The following is a 23,946-nucleotide window of genomic DNA, read 5'->3' as shown; positions in this document are numbered from 1 at the left end:
CGCTTGGTGTAAAGCACTTATGCGTGTCACGTCGAGTATTATTCACCTTCTTTTCGCGCCACCTCCCATTCTTGCGATCATATGATCTCCCCGGGGGAATTTATAAACGCGGCCGCTTGCGCTAAAAAGCAACGTCCAATATTGTAGCTTCCATCGCCCGCAGCTTGTGCTTCCTGTTATCCGTGTGCATTACCGTTCCTATCCCGTTCGGCGATAAATACAGGATGTATCTTAGACATAAGTTTAAGGGAAGCTCTGTTGTACGGGATGAGAGGAAGATTCTTATATATGTTCTCGCGTAAAAAAAATTACGAGATCGAGAATTCTTTTAATGAATTTTAGGTGTATGATATAATTTTACATCAAGTCCAATCGTTAAGTTTCAATTTGTTTAAGTAATGGCATAAAAACCATGAAGTATCACTTCCTAACTTTTTTTTAACGTCCTCAAAATATCGGAAAATCAGAAATATACAATACTTCAAACATTTCAACGAAATTACAACATTGAAAATAAAAATCAATTTAGAGTTGTCGCTCGTTAACAAGCGGCAATCATTAACGCTCACGATCTTTGATGATAAAATTCAATTTGAATGGCTTCAAATAACTGCTGCTTCAAAATCGTTTTGTCTCAATGAAATTTTAAGGTGCACTTTGCGCTAAATTTAATTCCGTGCAGTTCCGATGTCCATTTCAGGAAGACATGAGATTTGTGCAGATATAGTATATATCCGGCTCGTGTTTCGATACTGGGACAAATATGATCCCATGACGTTTCCTAAAACGATTTTCGTGTTTTGCCGCGTATATTAGCGTCACGCGCGGAGGCAGGACCGCGCGCAGATCGGTGGCGTACACGATGCAGCGGGACGGGAATTTTCCGAAAGCCGACCGTGACAAATCGATCGGATCGCACGCGGTCCGATTGATTGGCACATTATTTTAATGGCGGTCCGCGTTATAGCCCGGTGCACGGAGTGAACCGGCGCGGAAGCCACTCTAATTTATTTGGACCCGGCGTGCCCCGCCACCGCGCGCCCCTGCTCAATTATCGCAACACGCCGATGCAAATGCGCCGACGATATACGAAATCGAACGCGTATTTCCGCTCGGCGATACGGCGATCTCGTGAATTAAATTTCGGGTAGCCGTTAACCTCGGCCATTTACTCCGCCACGGGAAACACAATTTTAAACTCTCGTTTGCAAATAAACATGGACCACGCCGCGTTGAGCGTTTCCTCCGCGTTCATCCCCCCCTCCCCCCCCCGTCTCGAATAAATTCTCTCTCCCCGTCCCAGGACCGCCTTCCTCTCTTCCTTTCTGGGAATTATCCACGACCGACGGTGGCTTTGAAAAGAGTTATTTATGCGTGACCTTTCGCAAATTGCTCCCTTTGTCGGTTTTACTTGTCAGGAGGAGTCACGCGATTTTCCGGAATTTTTCACTCGCGGAGACGCCGCGCCGCGCTATTATTGAGAGATGGAAACTTCACCGTCGGAATTCATCCATCGACGAGTAATACAGTTTCAAATCTAATTTCAGCCGCGTATCCGATCGAGCCGTGCAACTTTTGCCACGGGCCCTCAAATGAATTCGCCTTCCGATTCCCCGGAGGTTCGTTCGTTCCTGATATTAATGACACATGATATTTTCAGAGCGTTATTTTCTCTTTCTTTATACATATATCTATATTATATGTATGTATATGTATATATTGCAAAAAATATGTAAAAATTGCATATCTTTTTAAAAAACAACTGTGTTTTCTCTATATCAATCAATTCATCTCATTATTCTGTGTTTAAAAGTATTGAGGTACAATTATGAAGAAATCAATAATTTATGGGATATGTCATACTTCCCTTCATATCTTACTTTTGTCTGAAACATTTTTTTCGTGTCTTTTATGTCAAAATATGACAACATAAAATATTAAATATCTCGTAAAGTATTGATTTTTCGATAACTTTACCTTAATATTTTTATATGCAGAATAATTAGAGGAATCATATTTTTAACAAATTAAAATAATCTTCATATGATTTTGAAAAATCGATTTTGGGGGCGAGAGAGAAATTGATTTTATCATTATATTATTTGTTCTGCTTCGTATCTTACAACTTTTTGTATGAAATATTTTTATGTGTCTTACGTATTTTTGGAGATATTTGCCTGGGGAAATTAAAATGGGACACCTGGTATCCATATCTGTATGTATAGGTATATTCGAAATGATGCGAGCCACATATGATTTTATGAAAAAATATACACCGACGCACAGCCGGAAATATCCGACGGCGCAAATAGTAGCGAAAACATTCAACGGAGGATAGCGTCTAATGGAAGAAAAATAGAGGACGCCGAAAGGAGGGGACTGTAAATCTGCTCCGCTTCAATAGCCGGCAGCTAATGGAAATCGCGAATTAACTCGCTCTCAAATTAACTTCCTCGTTAGATCTCCCTCAATTAATCGCGATTACGTCGCGCGCCGCGCAACAATCCGATATATTTGCATGTACCGCGCCATAAGTGTTTCTACAACGCTCGTACATTACGTGCGTCCTGCATAAAAACGTCATGCGGCGGCGCCGCGAAGAATGCCTTTACGTCCGGCGTCATCCCCTATTTTGGAAGTTTCGTCTTGACGGTAAAAGTTAAAGCCCCCCGGCGGCGCGTCAAACAAAATATCCTTTGTTCTAAGAGAAGGAGTCACATCCGCAAGCGCGCGCGCGCGCGTGAGAGGTAGAAAAATCCTCTCGAGTTCACCACCGTCTCGCTCGACAAAGGACTCTTCCGAATTATCTGGCCGAAGCGAGTCTAAATATTTGGACAGGACTTCTCCCCAGCCGTGCTCGTAAAAATATTATTCCGCTTTAGACGTGCGCGTACCACTTTTCGCGATCATCCTTCGATAAAACGTGCAGAGCTTCGTTGTGGCATTATCCTGATTTGCGGTGCGTGCTAATCGAAACTTTGATGTTGACGATAATGCGCGTCCGCTGCGCAGCGCAACGTATGTGATCGTCCCTTTGTATTTCTTCGAAATCTTCGATGCGGTCACAAACTTTCGAAAATATTAACTTATTTTAAAATAAAATCCAGAAAGAATACTCGATATTCAAAATATAACGACAAAACGAGCAAATGAGTCAAGCGTAGTTAGTGAGGTGTAAAGTTATATTTTTTAATAATAATAGTGAGAACTAAATTACAAAATTTACGAACGTTTCAATTCATCTTCGAGTCATCAGTATCTTAAAAAAATTAAAATATTTCAGTCTCCAAACGGGAATCAATCCAAATCTGCATAAAATCGAGTGTTTCGTTCACCTTGATTACAAAGCCATGTGGTGAATACAATGAATACAGCCCGCAAAGAATCGCAAAGTACCAAAAAACGAAACGGAGATCAATTGTCGTGGTTGAATTACAATAATTGTTAATAAAAATAAATTACATTAAAATAAAGATAAACTTTAGAAAATAATGTTGCCAAATTTCTTTGACACGTGAATGTCGGAGTTATCGATCGTCAAACTTTAAAACATTAACATATTTATACTACCGAGAATATTGACATATTTTTTAGCGGACGCTATTGATAATTAGTAGCAGTAGTTTGGTATACAATTTAAATAATCACGGAACAATAGATTCACTCGGTTTTTTTAATCTGCTGTCAAAAAATATTGTATATCCATTACTTTATTTTCGTCACATACCTATTCTCTGCCGGCAAATCTTGTTAACGTTTTGCCGAAATTCTGCCACATTATTGATTCCTGCAATCTACCGCAGCCCGCCTTTCTACTAACAAAGCTTGTAGCAAACGCATCGCATAGTCTCGCTCCCGTGATTATCTGGAAATATAACGGTATGCGATGTCATTATCTTTATAACAAGGTGCCGTTTTAATAGAATAGCACTTCAATATGTTATTGTCAATTTTCGAAATAATCGTGTTTAAAATACGAATACGCGGATTATATTCGTTATATAGATATCGTCATTATCGGCATTATTTATTAAATTTAATGGGATATCAATGTAGTACTTTATTGTGCGCCTATTAAGTTTATTATATTTCACGAATTAATTTCACAAATTATAAGATTTTACAAAACGTAATTCGATATGTTACGCGTTACTTCTGTATCGACGCGCGCATACACACATACACACACACACACTTCACATCCATTTATAGGGCGAATAGCTATTTAATTTATCCAGTTCGATCGTATTAGAAGAAACCATATGTAGGAAAGCGCCATATATCGCGCTAATTCCCTTCGCTCGAAGGAGGTAGGGGGGACCGAAGTTTTACGCAAACCAACTAATTGATCGTGGAGCCCAGTTCCGGTTGGGAATTTCGTGAGATTACGAAATGAAGCTGGAGGTATTATCGAATGCGTTAATTATTGCGCTTATAATCCGGATTAGCCGCTCCATGGGCGTTTACGTCCGCGTGTAAGATGGAAAGCCATTACCAATTTGCAGCTGCGACAATTTGGGGACGGCAATCCGGTTAAGGGTTAACAGATTCATTATCGAGTCGGGCTTATGTAAAAGTTTAAAGATTAATTTGTGATATGAACTGCAAATCGACTTATAGCACGTTGGAAAACGTTTTGCAAACGTCATCCTGTTACGTTAATTATGTACGAAAGAGCAGCAGAAAATAGAGGAAATAAATATTACCTATATTTAAAAGTCATTTTAAAGATATAACTTTGAAGTATAACTATATGAGACAGTAAAAATATTTATTAATCATATAATGTCGCTATCATTATCTCACCACTGTTTTTTTTTATATAAATTTATTTTGTATTTTCTATATATTATATATATTTTTGAAATATGTATTTTATATTTTGTTAACATTGGAAATATGTGAATCTTGATAATATATAGCTTTTTATAATTTTCTCCGCAATCTATAAATGTTTTTGGCTGTTTTATAGGATACAAACGAAAGATGCTGACAGAGCAATATTGTTTATAGTTCTATGTTTTAGAGTTTTATAGCATTGCGTTAAGAGCGACGGAAAAAGAAAAGGAAACTAAATATCGTGTTTAAAATACAGAAATTGTAAGAAATATTTATTCAACATATAATTTTGCCATTTGCCATTTTACCGATGTTCTTTTTTTATAAATACTATCATTACAGACGCGCGCTTCGCGCGCGCTACTTGATATTTTTTATTTTTTACTATAGTTGCTATTACACTATTGACCTGAATACACATAACTGTGCAATAATGAATACACAAAATGTGCAATGACAATGACCGCTCGTGCAATGACCGCTCGTTATCGATTTAACATACCTTTTTTTAGAAAGGATATGAATTTTTCTGCGTTTTAATGTGAGATACACATATATATTTCTTGTTACTAAAATATGCATTTTTCTACCTGAAATATGTTACATAGTCTTATAATTATTTTATAATTTTTTTATCCCACGGTCTATAAATATTTTCTTATTATAAAACGCGCAGGGGAAAGTAATATTTCTAAAAGCGACGTTTTTATAATTTTATATCTTGTAGTATCTCGTAAAAACGATGATGTAATGCGGAATAACCGCTAGACATTCTTTCGGCATTATCTATACATTCTCGATTCTTTTTCTCAATTCTTCGATTACGTCGATTATTTCTTCGAATTCGTCAATTACGTTGTGGAATATCGAATAATTCGTTCGAATTATTCGATATTCGTGAATATCGAATCTAAAATCTCTTCAGACAGATCAAATCGGTCGGTGACGGAATGTGTATTGACGCCATCACGGTCGGATCTCGCCGGTCTTGCGTTCTTGTGATGGGTAAGATGTGAGTCCGAAAGACAATGGGAGATCCGTAGTATTACGACGCTCTCTGACCTGGCGTAAATTAACTTTGCAGGTTCACGAGATATTCCGAACTGTATATCAGTTACATATCTCTCGCTCTTTGTAACATTTGCTCAGCCGTGAATATCGGATTAAAGCTTCGTTACGCCACGGATAAATTAGCTTAGACAAGCGTGCCGTTGTCGTCGTGCCGTTTGAAGATATCGGTAGCGTCCGGTCGACCTTTCCTTGGCCCGCGTTGTGTAACACGTACGACGTAACTTCCGCATATTGAATCCAAGTACGGTTTCGGCGCGACGGAGTCTCGCTCGGGATAAGGCGACCTCTCGTTATTTTGCAGTGCTTCCGTAATTCTGTTTTACTTAAATTACTGTGTTTTTTTTTAATATTTACTTTTTAACATTGTTCACTTTGTATATATATTGTAACGATGCAATTAAGATCTTTATCTTTAATTATATCATTACAGAATAAAGTATATTATTCGTAGTGTATTATTCGGAAAAACTGTGTCCACGAGATTTATTGTACGAGTATATTTATCGTTATTGAACGTGTGTGTTAACGTCGCGCGGACGTCTTTTTTTTTAAACACTGCTGCATTGTTCAGTCTTCTTTATTCTTTGGTAATTAAGAGCTTTTTTAATTCGTATTATTTTACATGCTCTAATTATTACTACTCTTTTCGTTGTATAAATATGCCCATGGGAAAGTTTCATAGAACCACGAGTTTCAAATTACGGATTTAATTAGTGGACAATGTATTTTATAAATGAAATACATCTCGATTTTTAATATCGTTAAGGAAATACGATCGTAAAACGCGAAAAAAAAACGCGGCAAGAATATAATTTTCACGAAAGTAATTGGGAAATCTAAATCTGACCGTTCCTGAATGGCGAATTGTTCGTTCATGCGATCGAATCTACGTCTAGCGACAAAATTACCGTCGCGCCGTTGAGCTTTGAAATATTTATCAGATGGCGACCGTCATTAGATTCGATCGCGGATCGACTTAGGCTCGCGAGTACGTCATCGCGGATGTCGTGACGTACTACTTGGGCGTTGGGCGAGGGAGTCTTGCGTCGCGTTCGCACGAGGTAACGTTATTATACGGCTCCTCGTCTGGCGACGCGCTCTCTCCCTCGATCGATGGAAAGACGCTTCGTCTGGGCTGCTCGAAAATACGAGAGAGAAGGAGAGAGAGTACGAGAGAGCCACCGCCATGGGGGTTATAGCCGACCAATGAGACGCGAGTCGCGCGCTCGAGGGATACTCGTCGAGGTCGTAAAGAGACCGACATTTAGATTTCTCCACTTTTATTGCACGGGGCGAGAAGAAGGGAGGAGGGGAGGATCAGGATCAATCCTTATTTCGGGTCCTTGAGCTAATAAGAGATGCATACTTGGGATTACCGCGGCCCTCAAGGATAACCGCCTCGAGATCCACTCCCTTGGCATATTGATCCTATAGGGATGCGCTCTCGAGGGTTGAACGTGATCCTGCGAGCGCTGCGCGTCAATTTCCTCTCTCTCTCTTTCTCTCTCGTCGCGCGCGCAATTTCAGAGGCGTCGGTTTGCCGAGATTTTCGTTTACATCTTGCCACACGTGACGTCTAAGCTTAATTATCATTCCAGACATTCTGCGCACGTTCCGATCTTCCGATAAGAGATCAAAAGATAAGAACGAGGATAGGAGATGCGAGATACTCTTAAATTTACCTTTGACAATCTATATAACCGCGTCAGTTCAAAGGGTGAAATCCTATTTATAATTCAATGTGCCATGCATATTGATATATGTACAAGATAACTATCTAGAGAAGTTGCTAAACAGCTGTTACTGTGTGAGTGAACAAAATGAAATTAATTATATATTATATTTTAGAATAAATTCATTATTTTAATTAGCTGATAATGTAAAAGGATTATATTTATGTGAATTTATATTTAGAAATAAACATTGAAAACGTTGAAAATTTGGCTGGTTGTATAATTCTTATTCTGATCTTGGTGACCATTTCTATATGAGAAGAATTATGTACCTAGAATTATTTATAGAAATTGTTACAGTTATTAAAGTTAGAATATGTATTTAATAGTTTTCGGAAGCGTCTTAATTATTGTGCAAATTCAAATGGTCGTTATTTTGAATATTGGATATATTGGATATATATCACTGAATATATTGCAATCAGTTAAATTTTCGACGTTTTTTAATATTTATTTTTTTAAGAGTTCATAAATTTATATTCTGTTTACACTGTAGGCTGATAAAAATGATGGGTCTCTTCTGCAGAATAGTGTTTAATTCATTCCGTTCATTTGTTGCAAAATAACAGCTATTTTTATTTCCAACTTCCCAATTGTCACTTTATTTAACATTTATTTAACATTTTAATATCTGTGTTTTTTAACATTTTATATATGTGCGTTTTTTTTATTCTTTTTTTCAAATGTTTCTCGTATTGAATGGCATGCACGTAAAAACTGTAAATAGAATTTTATCTTAAATACGAATTGTAGGTAGTTTAGAATGAGTTTTGGGAAATTCGATAGGTTTGAGTATTTAATTCTATGGTGTTTTGTACATTTTTTTGCACAATTACTCTTATTGAATTTCAAAGCGCGCGCATACATTACGTAGGAGATATACAGTTTTAAGCTAGCGTAAGATATTACGCTTCTTGAAAAGCGTGTCTCAGGAAATTAACACTCGCACAAAGCAAGAGAGGGATATTCAGATATAATAGACTTTGTCAAAAGTCGCGTACATTCTCTCGACTACGTATAATTCTTTAGTGAATTCGTGACCGAGTTTGCCTCGGCAAAAATTTAATTGCTTTCCACTCTTTGTCGCTTTTTTCTAAATTTTAGCATTAAACGCAATGATGACGAAATTCTCAATTAAAACTCCGTTAATAGTTCACTTAAAGTTCCCTCAGAAAGTTTATATTATTACGTTTTTATATTCTTTTCTAATTTTTAGTTAGTTGATATTCTTCTTATTGTTAGTTTGGAATTTAGCTTATTTAAATAATCGAAATACTTCACAATTCTCTAATATAAAAGTAATTATTTATATACATATATATCTAGCTTTTGTTAAACTAAAATTAAAGAATATCTGAAAATTTTTCATGAAATTTTTATCAATTCTATATTATTTAAAACTTTTATTGTGTGTGATATTGTTATTAAAAAATTTTATTTACGATATATCTTTGTACAGATTCTGGAATGGATGTAAAAAACGATCTCGTATTGTACTTGTTTAATGAATCATTTACTATACTTTAGAACTGACGTTTTTCACGAAAAAATGAATATTCTATTTACTAAAACATTTATTGTATATCTGCTCACAAAGTGCAGTAAAACTTGAAAGTGCACACGGCGTATGGAATATCTCGAAATTAGCATTAATTTTTTAAAATTATAAATTTTTCAACTATTTGTTGAATAACCATAAGAAGATGCCTGCTACTTGCATTAACAAAATATTATTTTTTATTTAATTTGAAAAATATTTTAGCAAAATTTAATTCGAACTACACCTATTAAAAATTTCTTAATTAAAAATTGCATGTATTATAAATATATTATGTTGAAAAATTATTGACCAACGAAATTTCTATTAGAGTAAAATCGATTATATCAGGGAGCACTTCATGAAAACAATAACGATCCAACTTTGGTACACTCCGTATGTCGTATGGATCTAAAAGGGATTAAATTTGTTCGAAATCTGAGACGAGAATCATGTGCAAACACGTATGAAATTTCTAGATATCTCGAAGGTGCCTGACATTACCTTCCCGAGGAGGGGATTAACGTGCTGCGCTTTTGACACGAACTGCAGAATAAACGAGCCACAAGCGCAACGAGAGATATTCCATGCTCGGTGGACTGTAGTTTAAAAATGGAATTCAACTAGAAGCCGCTCTCCCCGCAAGCTGCTACCTAATTATTAATTACGCCTGGCATCGTATATCAGTCCTTTATGACAAGTTAACGCGAAACTTCGAGTCGCATCCGGCGCGTAATTAAACCGGGCTCAATAAAATTACACCGCCTTGTCTTGGTGTAAACGCGTCATCACCTCGTTGAAATCCCGCATGCTTTCGTCGTCTTCGTAACGTAATATTGCTATTATTTCCAACTATCCGTATAACTTTCTTCACCTTACAACGCGCGGCCAATTATTTTCCAAAATGTCTTCTTGCTCGGACGGCATCTTGTACGAAGGAGCTTTTCAACACGGAGTGTCCCAGAAAACTGTCAATCTTAATTTTAATAACTAACTCCTTCAATTGCGATTTTATTTGTGGAACAGGTTTCACGACAATTTATTATTTATCAATCTGTTGACATTTATTGTTACGTGTAATTAAAACTCCGGAAAAGTAAAACTTATGCGAAACGAAGTGAAGAAAATATGATTTTGTTATTTAGCGCTTTATATTTTATATATATTTCATTTTCGTATATTTGATACGCGAAGAATATTGTCTTTTTTAATTATTTATAATCTAAAACCTATTGATGTCTCAGTTAAGAAAGTCTGTATAGTTTAATGAAAAGATCTCTAAGCATAAAATTGAAGTTGTATGAAATGTGTCCCAAAAGACACACCTTCGACCTCTGCCTATATCATGAGAAAGAGCTACTCGGGCTTCCCCGGAGTGATATGAACAATGACTTCAAAGAAGTCTCCTTTCGAAGCAATGACTTTCTTCCAGCGGTCCATCCACTTCCGGAAGCAATCCTGGAAGTCGTTTTTTCGTGAACGCCAACAGCTCCCTCGTCGCATTTCGTTTTATTTCCTCAACGTCGTCAAATCTTTTGCCCTTCAACTTAGGAAATAACCAGAAGTCACACGGGACTATATTTAAACGTACGGCGGTTGGCGAAGTTGCACAATGCCGTGTTTAGTCAAAAAAATCTCTAAATTAACGTATACTAGATAAGACTCTTCAATTTAAAACAATAATCAGCAAATAATAAGTCAAGCACTAAAAATCTAACACGCAAAACTTGGTGTGTAAAACAATTTTTATCTTCAAATATGTAGTTACATATCCATACAAAATTTTCCCTTCCGTACGTTTCGACCTCCTTCAGCGATAATACAATAATACTCCATATCAATAATATTTATTCCGCTAATCAACGTCAAAAAAGCTTACATCAGATGAGATGAGCGACTCGCTCGACACTCACACAATTGCGTACCGTTGCCGACCGACTGAATAGCCGTTGGGTCGTACCGCTTAGTGAGAGTATTCTTCTCAGGGTCCACCGTAAATACTGAATGCCTGTTTTCCACAATAGCATGCCCAAGAACAAAGATATACGCAGAGTCGGATTCTTTTGGAACACACCTCGTATATCAATACATAATTCCTCTATGAAAGGATTATTTAATATCTGGAGAATTAAAATTCATGCAAAATTAGTGGGGAAAAAATGCGATTTTATTATTCAGTTATATATTTTCGATTTTTTTTATATGCAAAAAGTATTTTCTATTTTTAATCGATTATAATCTATAAACTGATCTCGACGTCGATTATAATTTATAAATTGATGATTTCGATATCTCAGATGAAGCAGAATTGTCTGCATACAGTTCGATGAAAAAATCTCAAAATTAAGATTGGAAATGAGAAGCAATGTATAAGTTTTACTAAAAGATTTGTTGTACATATATAATTTGAGACGCTGTAATGTTTCTTGGATCGAAACCGAGAATTTTCTCAATTTACGGTTTACGTGAAATGGCTGTGGCTGGATTATATTCGTCCACACGTCACACGTCAACGTCAGTCCGGTCTCGTAATTAATCGAACCTAGCCATTGAGGTTTAATGCACGTGCGCGAGTGAGGGGCCGGCGATATGATTAAACGAATTGGCAATCGAGAGATCATTCAACAGTTCCCGCCGTCAGGAGGCGCGGTCGAACGGGAATGACAGTAGAGAGCGTTGATTAACGAACTGATTGCAGCTAACGTAATTAATTATTACCCACGCTAGTCCGCGCGCATCGCTAGAAATTCCGCGAATAGCTCTAATCAAATGTGCGGCGCACGTAGTCGCTAATTTTTTAAAAATTTATTCGGCGAACCCAATTTGAAATTCGTATCATTCCACGGAGGATTTAATTTTAATTGCTTGGATAGTTATAAGCGCATGATGGATAGATAAACAGACAAATATCTACATAGACTTTGTTGACGCTCACCCTTGCAACCCTTATTAAACTCACCAGGAGAGGCTCAAGTCTGTAACTTGCGAATTGGCTGAAATTTCAGGATGTGTGGAGTCAATAGTAGATATATAGATATCCATCTACATATAGATTACGTCGATACTCACTCAAGAAAGCAGGAAATAAAACCTTAAACAGAATGAGAGATAAAATTATATTATTTAAACTTAATTTTTATGATAGAATTATTTTAAGAGACAAAATAAATTTTCTAAATTTAATTAAACTGATCAGACTAATTGACTAAAATTAAATTTAACACTTCTTTCTTCTTCTTTTTATTTAGAAAGTATTAGATATTCATTGTATATACCGCAGTCATTATATTATTGTTAAATTGATAATAATGATGAAAGTTATTTGTTAAAAAAATTTTAATAAGCAATCAAAAAATGGATTTGTTTTGTTATTGTGTATATTGTTGGTTGAAATATTACCAACATTCGAATCAAAGAAATACAAAGCACTTCGTAAACAACTGAAATAATGATTTGACGTAAACATACATGCTTTCATTTATATGAATGTCTACCGAAAAAATTATTAAACTATTAATTTTATGAGGATGATTCTTTAACAGCTTTTTAGCATGATTAAAAAAGCAAATTTTATTTGACGCGTGTGTAAAAAGCATATTTCAACCATATTGGTATTTATAAACTTGTTTAAGGTAAAAAGAAATTTCCTTAAATTACGTTTTTATGCGAGTATTTGAGTCCTGCGTACGAACATATTTGCAAAAATGTAACAAAATGTTTATAATAATTATTTCAAATGTCATGATATTTCTATTTAAACATTTTATCGGAGAATTTAATTAATTCGCTGAACAATAAAATATCAAAAATGTTAACCATTTGAGGCAAATAATAATCCAATTGGCCGCGAAAAAGCGAGGCTTGTATTTTGGTTAATTATCGGAATTACAATGCCGAATACAATTATCGTTACGTTATGATGGAAAATTTATGAGATGGAAAAGCGTAATGAAACATGATGTTACCGAAGTGCAATTGCGAGTTACATAAAATATAATATCGACTATTTTATCAGATATCTTTCCTTACTTAACCGCTCGCATTTTACGTAGCAATCAATGCTCATAAAAATTGCTCGTTCTTGCGCTACATTTATGTGTGTCTTTACAGATTTAGGTGACACACATACACACACAGAACGTGTATATTATTTATGATATAACATATATTGTATAATAATGTGGTGTTACAATACTACATTATACTATAATATACAATAATAGGTATTGTATAGGTATTTGCAGATCTATACCTGTGACGTACGTATGTTCCATGTTACAGGGACTCGCTAACGCGAACAGATACGATGACAAGCATCTGATGAGCAACGAAGTCACGGACAAGACCCAGCCACCGTTGAAGGCGATGTACAACATGCAGTCACCATCCAGAAATACGGATTGTCCGTCGTCGTCCAAACCCGCGATGGCCAACCGCCTCCTAGATTGGTTCTCCGTCGTGATGGCGGACTCCAAGCATCGCCGTCAGCATCCTAAGCCTAAAGGTAGAAAAACATATACAAGTTTCAATACGGCTGTTTGCGAAACAAATACAAGCGACGTACCGGAACGTTCTAATAAATTAAAATATAATAGATTTATTGATGAATCTCCATCGGTCTCTTTTATCAAAAAATCCCTTTTTTCATCTGCTACTGAGATTCTCGAGATTTCCGTTAAGCATATTTAACAATCTTGCTACGCGTTTGTTAAATGTATTTTGCGTTTCACGATGCACACCCCGTCGACCTGCGAAAGTCGCATTAAACAGCCGTCTGGCGACGCGCACAACCACGGAATGCGCTTCAAGCGCATTGAAACGTTCCCCCACGGGAGTACTGAAGGGATTCTACAAGGGATACAAGGGAGACTAATTGTCCCCGTAGAGAAGTGGACGGACACCGCGACGTACGCGGGACGCTACGTCGTGGTAGTTCCCGAAGTACCGACATGGCGCACACGCCATTCGACTTGGAGACAATCAGTTTCGTACCCAGTTCGAAATTGTCCCAGTACAATGAATCGTTTCCCGCCCCGAGTACGTCGCGATTACTTTGGGCGGTACTATCTGTCGATATTGTCCTCCCGGTTCCCATGTTGATCTTACGGTATTACGTCGCTCGGGGCAAAACAAAGTGTACTATGCGCGCAGCTATGCAGCCGGCGATCCCGTCTGAATCGAGAGAGGATGATTTAACTAACCATCCTCGGACCACAAACGGGAGAGTAGATTGTAACGATCCAACGGGTCCAACTCGATTGACCATTTTTACGTTCTGAGTTATAATCTTTGCGTTATATAAAAAAGAGACGATAATATTACGTAAAATTGACAAATATCTCTTTTAATTGTGACGATAATATTACGTAAAATTGACAAATATCTCTTTTGATTGCGCTAAGCTAAACAATCCTCCTGTAAAATTACTCAACAAGATAGATGAAATTTTTAATTGAGGTTTTTATTACATTAATATCAAATTTAATTTTTAACATAAATTTTAGATAAATTTGCATCTGTATAATAAAATAGAATATTTATACAAGAGCGCCTTACAATCTAAAAATATGTTATCATATATTATGATTTATATTTTATAATGCAAGACATCTTTGTTCTTCACGTGAATATTAGCCAATCGTTAATTTGTCCGCATGTACTCAATCCTTTTTTAATCAAATCCCGATCTATAAGTAATTCGTACCGGAATTCAAAATGGAATTCTATTGATATACCGTGTAACACAAAATACATCGGAAAATCGGAATATACATACCTAATTGGAGCACACATAAAATATATATTAAAGCACATATATGTTTTATATATATTAAAATACAATGTTTTGTATGAATTTTGTATAAATACAAAATTAAAAATAAAATTCTATTCTAATTTGATGCAAATTATGAATTTAAAATAGTCTTTAAATATATTTATACGTCTATATGTGAAAATCTATGATGTGTATATGAATGTATATCGACGATTTCAGGTCACTTCCCAATCGGTTGTCAGAGCGAGGTCAGGTGGATGTTCGGGCATTTGGACAGCGACAGCGACGGCCGACTCTCACTCTCCGAGCTGTACGGTCTGGAACACGACCAGAATGAACCATGCTTGAAGCCCTTCCTGGATAGTTGCGATACCGACAGGTAAGAGTCATCTGCGAATTCCTGTTCCGCACACGGAGGAAAGACGTTTCGCGACCATAAGCGCACGTACGATCGCATCTAAGGCTCACATTTGGCGTTCCTACTGTGGTTCCTATCTCGACAATGGACGAGCAGCGGGTGAGATAAGATCGATCGATTTAGATCAAATTCAGAGATACTACGGTACACATTGCGGGCTGTGTTCTTTCAAATTCTTTAAAATTACGAATGGAGGATGTAAGAGTTGTATCTGTAATTTAGAGGAAATAGAAAATATTTATAAACCATTTGTTATATCCAAGATTGATATACTTTTAGAATATTTTTAGAAACATGACAAGACACATGGAAATAACGATTCAAATATAATATGTGAATCCGTTAACTGCACAGAGATACATCGCATTGTCAGATACAGCTTGGTCTGATCAAACGCGCGATGTTACTACTGCGTCTGAGAATATGCGTTTACTGACTACTGAAATATATATACGATCCTTTTTAGCTTTGTATCAGAAATTCCTTTTACTTTATTATTGCGTAATATTTTATATCATCTACATATTATATATATTTCATTATTCTACACATTTTAATAATGTCAATATATATGTTATATATTATTTTAAAAATTTCATATCACAAAAATTTTATACGTATTATCTTTGTTCTATAATTGCTTCAATGTAATATATTATTATTATTACATTGAATATGTTATTTAATGCAATAATGATCTAAATACTACGAAATTGTGTCAGGCTAAAATTTTTTAAGATTGAAGGAAAAATAAGAGACATACGTAAGGGTTACATTTTCGATGTTGTATTTTCAGCGACATTTTCGTGAGCGGACCTGAATGGTGCGGATGCTTCTCTAAGGCCGAACGTCCGTGTGCCGCTGTGCGCAGACGATCATCGCCGGATTCCGCACCTGTTTGTGATTCGCGAGGATATTATCGCAGTACCCAGTGCCACCGCGGCCTCGGTCTCTGCTGGTGCGTCGATCCGCACGGCGTCGAGTTCGCTGGTACCAGAACGCGCGGCGCGAAGCCTGACTGCGGTATGTATGCCAGCGCTTGAACAACAAATATTTAAAGCGCCGGAATTAGTAAAATAATAAATAATTTCGGCATGTCAGCGCGTGTAACAAGAAAATTAATAAAAACCTTTAATTTGAAATAACATGAATTTAATTATTTGGAATCACGTATGGATTTAATACTTTGTCGAAGGTCGAAATAAAAATAAAAGGACATCTTTTATTTAAAAATCAATATAGATTCTTGTATCAAGATCTAGATTGGATCTGACCTTCTGCAATTTTCTCCAATATTGAATATCTTGATAAAACGCTGTTAAATTTAAAGCTTTTGAAATAAGTCTTATCCTAAAGAGAGAGAGATAAAGATTTTGTCATTTTTAAATTGTAATTCGCTAAGATCAATCGCAGTTTACAAATTATTCATTTTTATTTATATCTTTACCAAGCAACAATTATTTTAATTTTCGATAAGTAATATCATCGTGTTAGCTAAATACTATTTTTCATGCTATTTCTTGGTAATAGAATTATGAGAATATTTGGCAATTTTAAACTGTGTGAAAATAATCATATTCTTTTCGCGAAGTATACACTTCTTGAATTGTTCTATAAACTTACAGACACGATTGTGAACAAGATCAGCAGCGGTGGGCTCAAAACCAACAGTGTGGACCTTGACGACGATGAGGACGGCGGTACCGACTCCGCTCAGGATCTTGAGGGCTCAGCCGATCAACCTCTAGATTTCTAGACGTTTGCTAGGAACGGCGGCCAGCAACGGAAGCGCAGCATCTTTTAATCGAGCATCTTTAAGAGCGGAAGAACCGACCGACCGCGCGGTCGGAGGAGAGCGTGGGAAGGTGCGCGCGCGTCCGCCGGCTTCGGGAATACCGCCGAGTCGCGTGATCAGAGGTGTTCCAATGTCATCGTCGGGCCGCCTGTCGATCCTGTCGAGGTCGCGATCCATGCGCGACGAAACGAAACGTGAGCCTAAATGAGTTCCGAGAGCAACGAAAAATAAGCACGACGATCACTGTAGTTATGGGAAAAAAAAGGTCCGTAGCGAATCGCGCTGCGTGGAACCGGCAGAGATCGTTGTCGAATCATCGTAACGACCTTAGTCGCGTCCTTCGTCCCAAGTTAGGAAGTTCCGATCGACATTTAAAGTAGCGAGTGTCTTGCCATGTCGTGCAATAATCGCGTAATGTCCAGCGGTATGCGGCGCCTACAGCCGAGTCTACGCGCAATCGTAGATCCCGTGCAATCATAATACCGTGCAATATCCAATAGAGTCCGTGTAGAGAGTATGCAGATATGGCCGAAAGTGTATGTACGTGTGTGAGGATTGCTGGTGACGGGGAGAGGGGAGAGGGGGGAGAGAGAGAAAGGGAGAAAATTCCGCTGCGAGCCGCGCAGAACACACCGACACCGTTGGATTACCTCCGTGCCTGTCGAGGTATCTCCACGCACAATTAAAAATATAAATAATATAATTACGTATCATTTATGCATACACAAAAGAAAACAGAAAAAGAAAGATATTCGTGAAATAAGGGAGAAGGACTGGAATAGAACGAGGTAATTTCGTCATATTGATCACGTACGCGTCGTGACACAAATTGCATTTAATGGAAAATCATAAAGAAAAACCCCATAAGCGTATGAGGTGTGTCTAAAAAAGTAATGAGACTGAACGTGGCGTAAAAGATTTGGCAATACTATATTTATGTTATCGACGCCAGATGAGCACATTCCTAAACTATTGTTTAATACAACTTACAAGTTCCAAGCCGATAACGTCAATACGTCTGATTAAATAGCGAGTTTTGTAAGTGTAAGCGTCACGTTACGAAAATATAGAAAAAGCGCAATTTTGAGTAAGGGCTTTCATCAGATCTGATAGACGTTTGACAATCAGAATAATTTCATCAAATTGAATCATCAATCCGTTCACAACATTTTAACTGAATAATTCAAATTCGGCTCATTTGAGTGATCTGAACTTGATGACAATGATTGAACGCAATAATTTTTACGTCGGGATTTCTACGTATCACTTCAATAGATTTGGAAATCTTTTTCCAGAATTAAAATATACGCGTTAATACATGTCGGTCGCTCGGAATTTATGCCGAGAACGAAAGAATTTATACTCTTAAGGCTTTCACGGGTATTCTCTTTAAAAGTACTGTAAGAGATTTACAGGTTTTCTCTGTGTCTTGATCCATTGTTAATGCCAACGTTTCGTCAACAATGCTGTTCGCTTCATCAGGACGAGAAGCAAACTTTGATACTGAGCTGCTCCTCTGAAAAATTCCTAATATAAACATATATTTATTCCCCTTCCTCCTTCTACTGAAAAACGTATATATATATGTGCGATATTGATGTAGTAAATATAAACACATCACTACACATTGCTACGTCAATATCACACGCATACATATGCATAAATTATCGATTAAAAAAAACAGCGACGTTTTCATCTCTACTATATCATCCCCTTAAGAATTCCAGCACTACCAGGAAACAATGTCCTCGGCAGTGTGTGGCTTCTCAAAGGGACTACTTTGAAGGAGGTAATATTAATTTGTAGTTTGACTGTTAGTAAAAATATTTATAACATAAATCTCGTTATTTTTTAGACACGCCTCGTATGATTTTCTAATAATTCTAATCGCTAGATTAACGATGTAACGTTGAGACATAATGTTAATTACGAATTACGTGGTAATAATGCAGCAACCGAAATCAAATTGGTTGAGGGGGAAAAAAAAAAGACAGCGAGAGCAGGGAAGAAAGGGATGTGAAGTCATTCTGCTACTGTCACACCTGCACACGTTGGAACTTAGTTGAATCACTTGACGAAGTAAATAGGTTTTCGTAGCTCTTGCCACTTCACTTTCGGCTGTGTTTCGCCGAACGCGGTATAGAAAAATCTCGCCGTTATTCCGCTTATTTATTACATTCTCTCGGGCAAGCTCGGAATGTTCTTTAAGTTATTCTTCTTTCCCTCACAGACTTTCCATCTTGCGTTAAAAAAAAAAAGAAATTAGTGTAAGACATGCGGAATAAAGAACGACCTATTTCGTAACGCGCTAATGATCTATTTCATATTACGCAGTTCAATCACGATCACAGGACGTCGAGCTGGTTGTTAAGAGGTCGCGAGATCGCTTATAAAAATATAAACGTGGAGTATTATTATCTATTACACATTGCGCGACTCGATTCGCGCGGAGCATTACGATTCTTTACGCCCGCAATCCGGAACGACATCCATCGTGCAATGCTTGAGAGCCGTTTTCTACGAAGCTAGAAAATGTTCCGACATCGTGATTCGTCTGCATTTACTGTAATTATAAGCATTTTTACTTACAACTTTTACTTAAAAAGAGTGTGTGGTACACCGTAGATATTAGAGTAACATGTAATCCGTAGAAAAAAAAAGAAAAAAAAAGATCAGTGTGACTATGTGAATATGCCCCTAGCGTTAGAAGGCAATTTACGTAGAAATAGCCGATGCAAAAACTTACACTGTGTCTCATTTAGAATGAAGGTGACAATTCATTTTGCAAGCCTAACGCGTTTCACACTTCGACATTCATTCCTTCTACGAGGTATTCAGGGAAAACAATACTCGTCGCGTATATATATATTGATCAGAGACAACACAAATTGTATGTACTGAGATTTTTAAACACAACTAACGGAATGTACATTTTCTTATCTTCTTTTGTTTCTATCAATGCGTTTTATTTCGGCGATTCGTAATTACACGGCAATCCTTTCATCAACTCTATCGAATTTTGTGACAAATTATGCACTTTTATATTTTTACCTTTCTCTTTTTTTACTCAAAAGGATAACTCAATATCATTTTGTCAGTTCATCCATAATGTCTTGCCTTAATGGACATGGCGTGTTAAACTTGCGCATTGAAGTATGTAGATGACACTTAAAAAAAATATATCTACATATTTAAACTGATAAACGACATCGTCCGCAATGAGCTAACGCATAATTCCTTCCTGCATCGAGCGCAATTTGCATTCCGCCTGACTTATTGTACTGTCGACCTAGACTAATTAATATAACTACAAGCGAACGTAAAATAGTTTTATCGAGTCTTGCATATTGTATATATATGATTATATACAATGAAAATCATCGTCAGTGATCTTCGTACCATGATGATTTTTGTAAGGTATGCACTTGATCAAAGCGTAAAGAATTTTTACTTCATTCAAGAGCTACCGTAAATATCTCACTTAATCGGTATTGTACATGTGGCTGTAAGAATTCTTTATGAATAAAGATTGTTGTAGAAAAATCGGGAAGATGTTCTTTTGAGAGAGCATGGTATAGTATAGCAAATATATTATTTATTTTTCGTCTTTCGTTTCTAGAGATTCGATATACAAATTTATAACAAACTGAAGTGAAGGCATCGAGAGGATATGTATGTATCACAGATTTCTACACCTAGATCGCCAACGTGCTGTAGTTCGTTACCAGTTGAGTTTTTGACTATATAAGTTTCGTTTTAAGAAACAGTAGAGAAAAAAAATTGTAAGAAATCTAATTCTTGGTATAATAAAGACTCTCTATTGTGTTTTTGATACTTGCATATGTTTATCATAGCAGTCATATATATCTTCTTTAAAAACGTTAAACAATTAACGTTTTTAAAGATACATATGTAAAACATACGTAAGTATCAAAAACACAGTAGAGAGCCTTTATTATACCAAGATTTAGATTTCTTACAATTTTCTTCTTCTTTACTATTTCTTAAAACAAAACTTATATAGTCAAAAACTCAACTGGTAACGAACTATGCTATGTGCTACAAACATATTTTATCACTCGTACATTACTAGATTTAGGTCTCGTATTTACCAATCTATTCTGTTGTTAACGAAATATGAAAGCAATGATCGTTCGATATTCACAGAACAAAAATGTACATACAATATAACGAATATCTACGAATGCGTGTTTTGTACGAGTCCTAAAATGATATAACTGATGAATAAGGAAACAAATTATAACTTATAATAATGGCTGCATTCGGTTTGGCGCTTACGCTTATAAGCACTATTCATCCTTAATGTTTAACATTTGATAAACAACAAGAATGAAGTGACACTGTGAACGCCAAAGCGAACGCAGCCAAAATACTATATGTTCGTACCTTTGACCTATATAGTCAGAGTTGAGTTGAAGCCGGGACGTCATATTTAATCTGGTAATCACATACATTGCTTCATGAAGTAGTGTTAATGAGCATTTATTAATATAGATTAAACTTTTGACGTTTTTGAATGTAATCTCATTACTAGATAAATATGATCGCTACTTCTTTTTCTGAGTTACTTGGCTTCACTTTATTTTTTAGAGCGATCTGGAATATTTTTTAGAAATCTGTGATATGTTCAGATGTGCACACGTATTACGCTCTTTTTTTTTAATTGTGGAAGACGCTGGTTCTCAGTAGGCCGTATCTTTGCAGTATAATATAAAAGACAATGTCTTCAGTATTTAAGGACGGCTCTCAAACTGCAACAGAAACACGTCATTTTACAAGTCTGATAATAATAATAATAAATCACATAATTTTGTGCATTTCTTAAGTTAAGTATCGATACGTTCATGTTATACAAACAGTGAAATTTTCTAAGGCTTACCAGTTTCCTGAGTGCAATATATCGAAGCCTTCGTTGATTTTTTCAAACGGAAGATTGTGCGTAATAAATTCGTCGAGGATCAATTCCTTTGACAGATACTGCTCCACCAATTTCGGCACACTTTGCTTTGATTTCCATCCGCCAAACGCGGTCCCTTTCCACACTCGTCCTGTGACCAATTGGAATGGTCTAGTACTGATTTCTTGGCCAGCTGCGGCTACTCCTATTATTACAGATGTGCCCCATCCCTTGTGACAGGACTCCAATGCAGCTCTCTGAAAAATAATCTTTATAGGACAAAATTCTTTCTTGTAAAAAAAAATACAATATTAAACACATACCATAGTGTTTACATTTCCAACGCATTCAAAGGTATAATCTAATCCACCATCAGTCATTTCGACTAGCACCTGCTGAATGGGTTTATCATAATCCTTGGGATTGACAAATTCTGTGCATCCAAAAGTTTTAGCTGTAAATAAGAAGAAAAATATTTATAAAATTTTAGCGCACTTATTATGTAGGGAGATCTACGAAGAGAAGAAAGATATACTTTTCACTGCTTATTTCTACAAAAAATAAATTTTGATTATTACACACAATCAGGTTACATAATTTACCTTTCTCAAATTTGGCCGGATTGGTATCTACCCCAATAATACGAGTTGCGCCAGATTTCTTGCAACCGAAGACTGCTGCGAGGCCAACAGCTCCCAAACCCCATACAGCACAGGTGCTTCCTGGTTCTACTTTGGCAGTATTCAAAGCTGCGCCATAGCCTGTAGATATTCCGCAACCCAACAAGCATACCTTGTCCATCGGTGCTTTAGGATCAATCTACGACAGTAATTAATAAATAATTATATATAAACGTTAATTGCAAAAATTATTAAATTATTAAGAATTCTAGTGATGATAAAAGTATATATAAATACCTTTGCGAGAGAAATGTCAGCTACCACTGTATATTCGGAGAATACGGAGCAACCCATAAAGTGCGCGATTGTCTGTCCCTTACATGTAAAACGGGACGTGCCATCGGGCATTACACCCTTACCCTGGGTCTCGCGGATCTTGCTGCATAAATTCGTTTTCGGTGATTTGCAGAATTTACAATCCCCGCACTGAGGAATGTAAAGTGGTACAACATGGTCACCTACAATCATTCGTGTAAACAATAGTAAGTAGATTAAAGAAATGTAATGTAATTCGATCAAAAAGTATAATCGCGAACATGATATAATTTGATAATTCAGACGAATCCTTAATAAATATAATAGTCTACCAGGTTGAAATTCGGTGACACCCTCTCCGACACTCTCCACGATACCACTGCCTTCGTGGCCAAGTATACACGGGAATACTCCTTCTGGATCCAGCCCATCCAGAGTATAAGCATCTGTATGACAAAGCGCCACAGCTACCACTTTGATCCGGACTTCATGTGCCTTGGGCGGTGCTACCTCAACTTCTTCCAAGGATAAAGGCTCCTTTTGTTTCCATGCTACTGCAGCCTTGCATTTGATAACCTGAAAACAGCAATAATAAATTTAATACATACTTAAATTACAATACGATATAAAATTGTCCCGATAATCACCCAGATCTAAATATTTTTTGTTTTTTGAGATATTAGTTTTTATTATCTAATTCTCTTACTGTTTATTTTAAAATCTTTTAGTTAATTACTTTTTATTAGCTAAGTGATAAAATTAAATTTTTTTCGTAATGTCCTGTAAATGGAATTAAACAGGGTTGTGCATCTACGCGTAAAATATAATACTCTACGTTTACGTGTAAACAACGTAAACTATTGTAAAAGTGTCATCTATGTAGACAGTCAGTAGACTATATATTTATTCATTTAATAAATATAT

At 36.4% G+C, this 23,946-nt stretch overlaps 2 protein-coding genes across 2 annotated transcripts in view; one reads left to right on the top strand and one right to left on the bottom strand.

Moving 5' to 3' along the window:
- Positions 1-20,712, top strand: part of LOC105449423 — a 119,811-nt gene extending 99,099 nt beyond the window's left edge. The window contains exons 7-10 of the mRNA XM_011688647.1: positions 13,462-13,684; positions 15,176-15,335; positions 16,171-16,397; positions 17,000-20,712. Of these exons, the coding sequence (XP_011686949.1) occupies positions 13,462-13,684; positions 15,176-15,335; positions 16,171-16,397; positions 17,000-17,130 (741 nt within the window). The 3' untranslated portion in view covers positions 17,131-20,712. The remainder of the gene's footprint in view (positions 1-13,461; positions 13,685-15,175; positions 15,336-16,170; positions 16,398-16,999) is intronic.
- A 751-nt stretch (positions 20,713-21,463) lies between these two features.
- Positions 21,464-23,946, bottom strand: part of LOC105449424 (alcohol dehydrogenase class-3) — a 3,564-nt gene continuing 1,081 nt past the window's right edge. Inside the window, exons 2-7 of the mRNA XM_011688648.1 lie at positions 23,355-23,598; positions 23,005-23,225; positions 22,690-22,906; positions 22,411-22,541; positions 22,070-22,344; positions 21,464-21,941 (exon numbers count right to left, since the gene is read on the bottom strand). Coding sequence (XP_011686950.1) covers positions 21,917-21,941; positions 22,070-22,344; positions 22,411-22,541; positions 22,690-22,906; positions 23,005-23,225; positions 23,355-23,598 — 1,113 coding nt within the window. The 3' untranslated portion in view covers positions 21,464-21,916. The remainder of the gene's footprint in view (positions 21,942-22,069; positions 22,345-22,410; positions 22,542-22,689; positions 22,907-23,004; positions 23,226-23,354; positions 23,599-23,946) is intronic.

The sequence above is a fragment of the Wasmannia auropunctata genome, unplaced genomic scaffold (genome assembly GCF_000956235.1).
Source record: "Wasmannia auropunctata unplaced genomic scaffold, wasmannia.A_1.0 LD336076.1, whole genome shotgun sequence".
Classification (NCBI taxonomy): domain Eukaryota; kingdom Metazoa; phylum Arthropoda; class Insecta; order Hymenoptera; family Formicidae; genus Wasmannia; species Wasmannia auropunctata.
The sequence above is the reverse complement of the archived record's forward strand: the minus strand, read 5'-3'. Positions and strand labels throughout refer to the sequence as shown.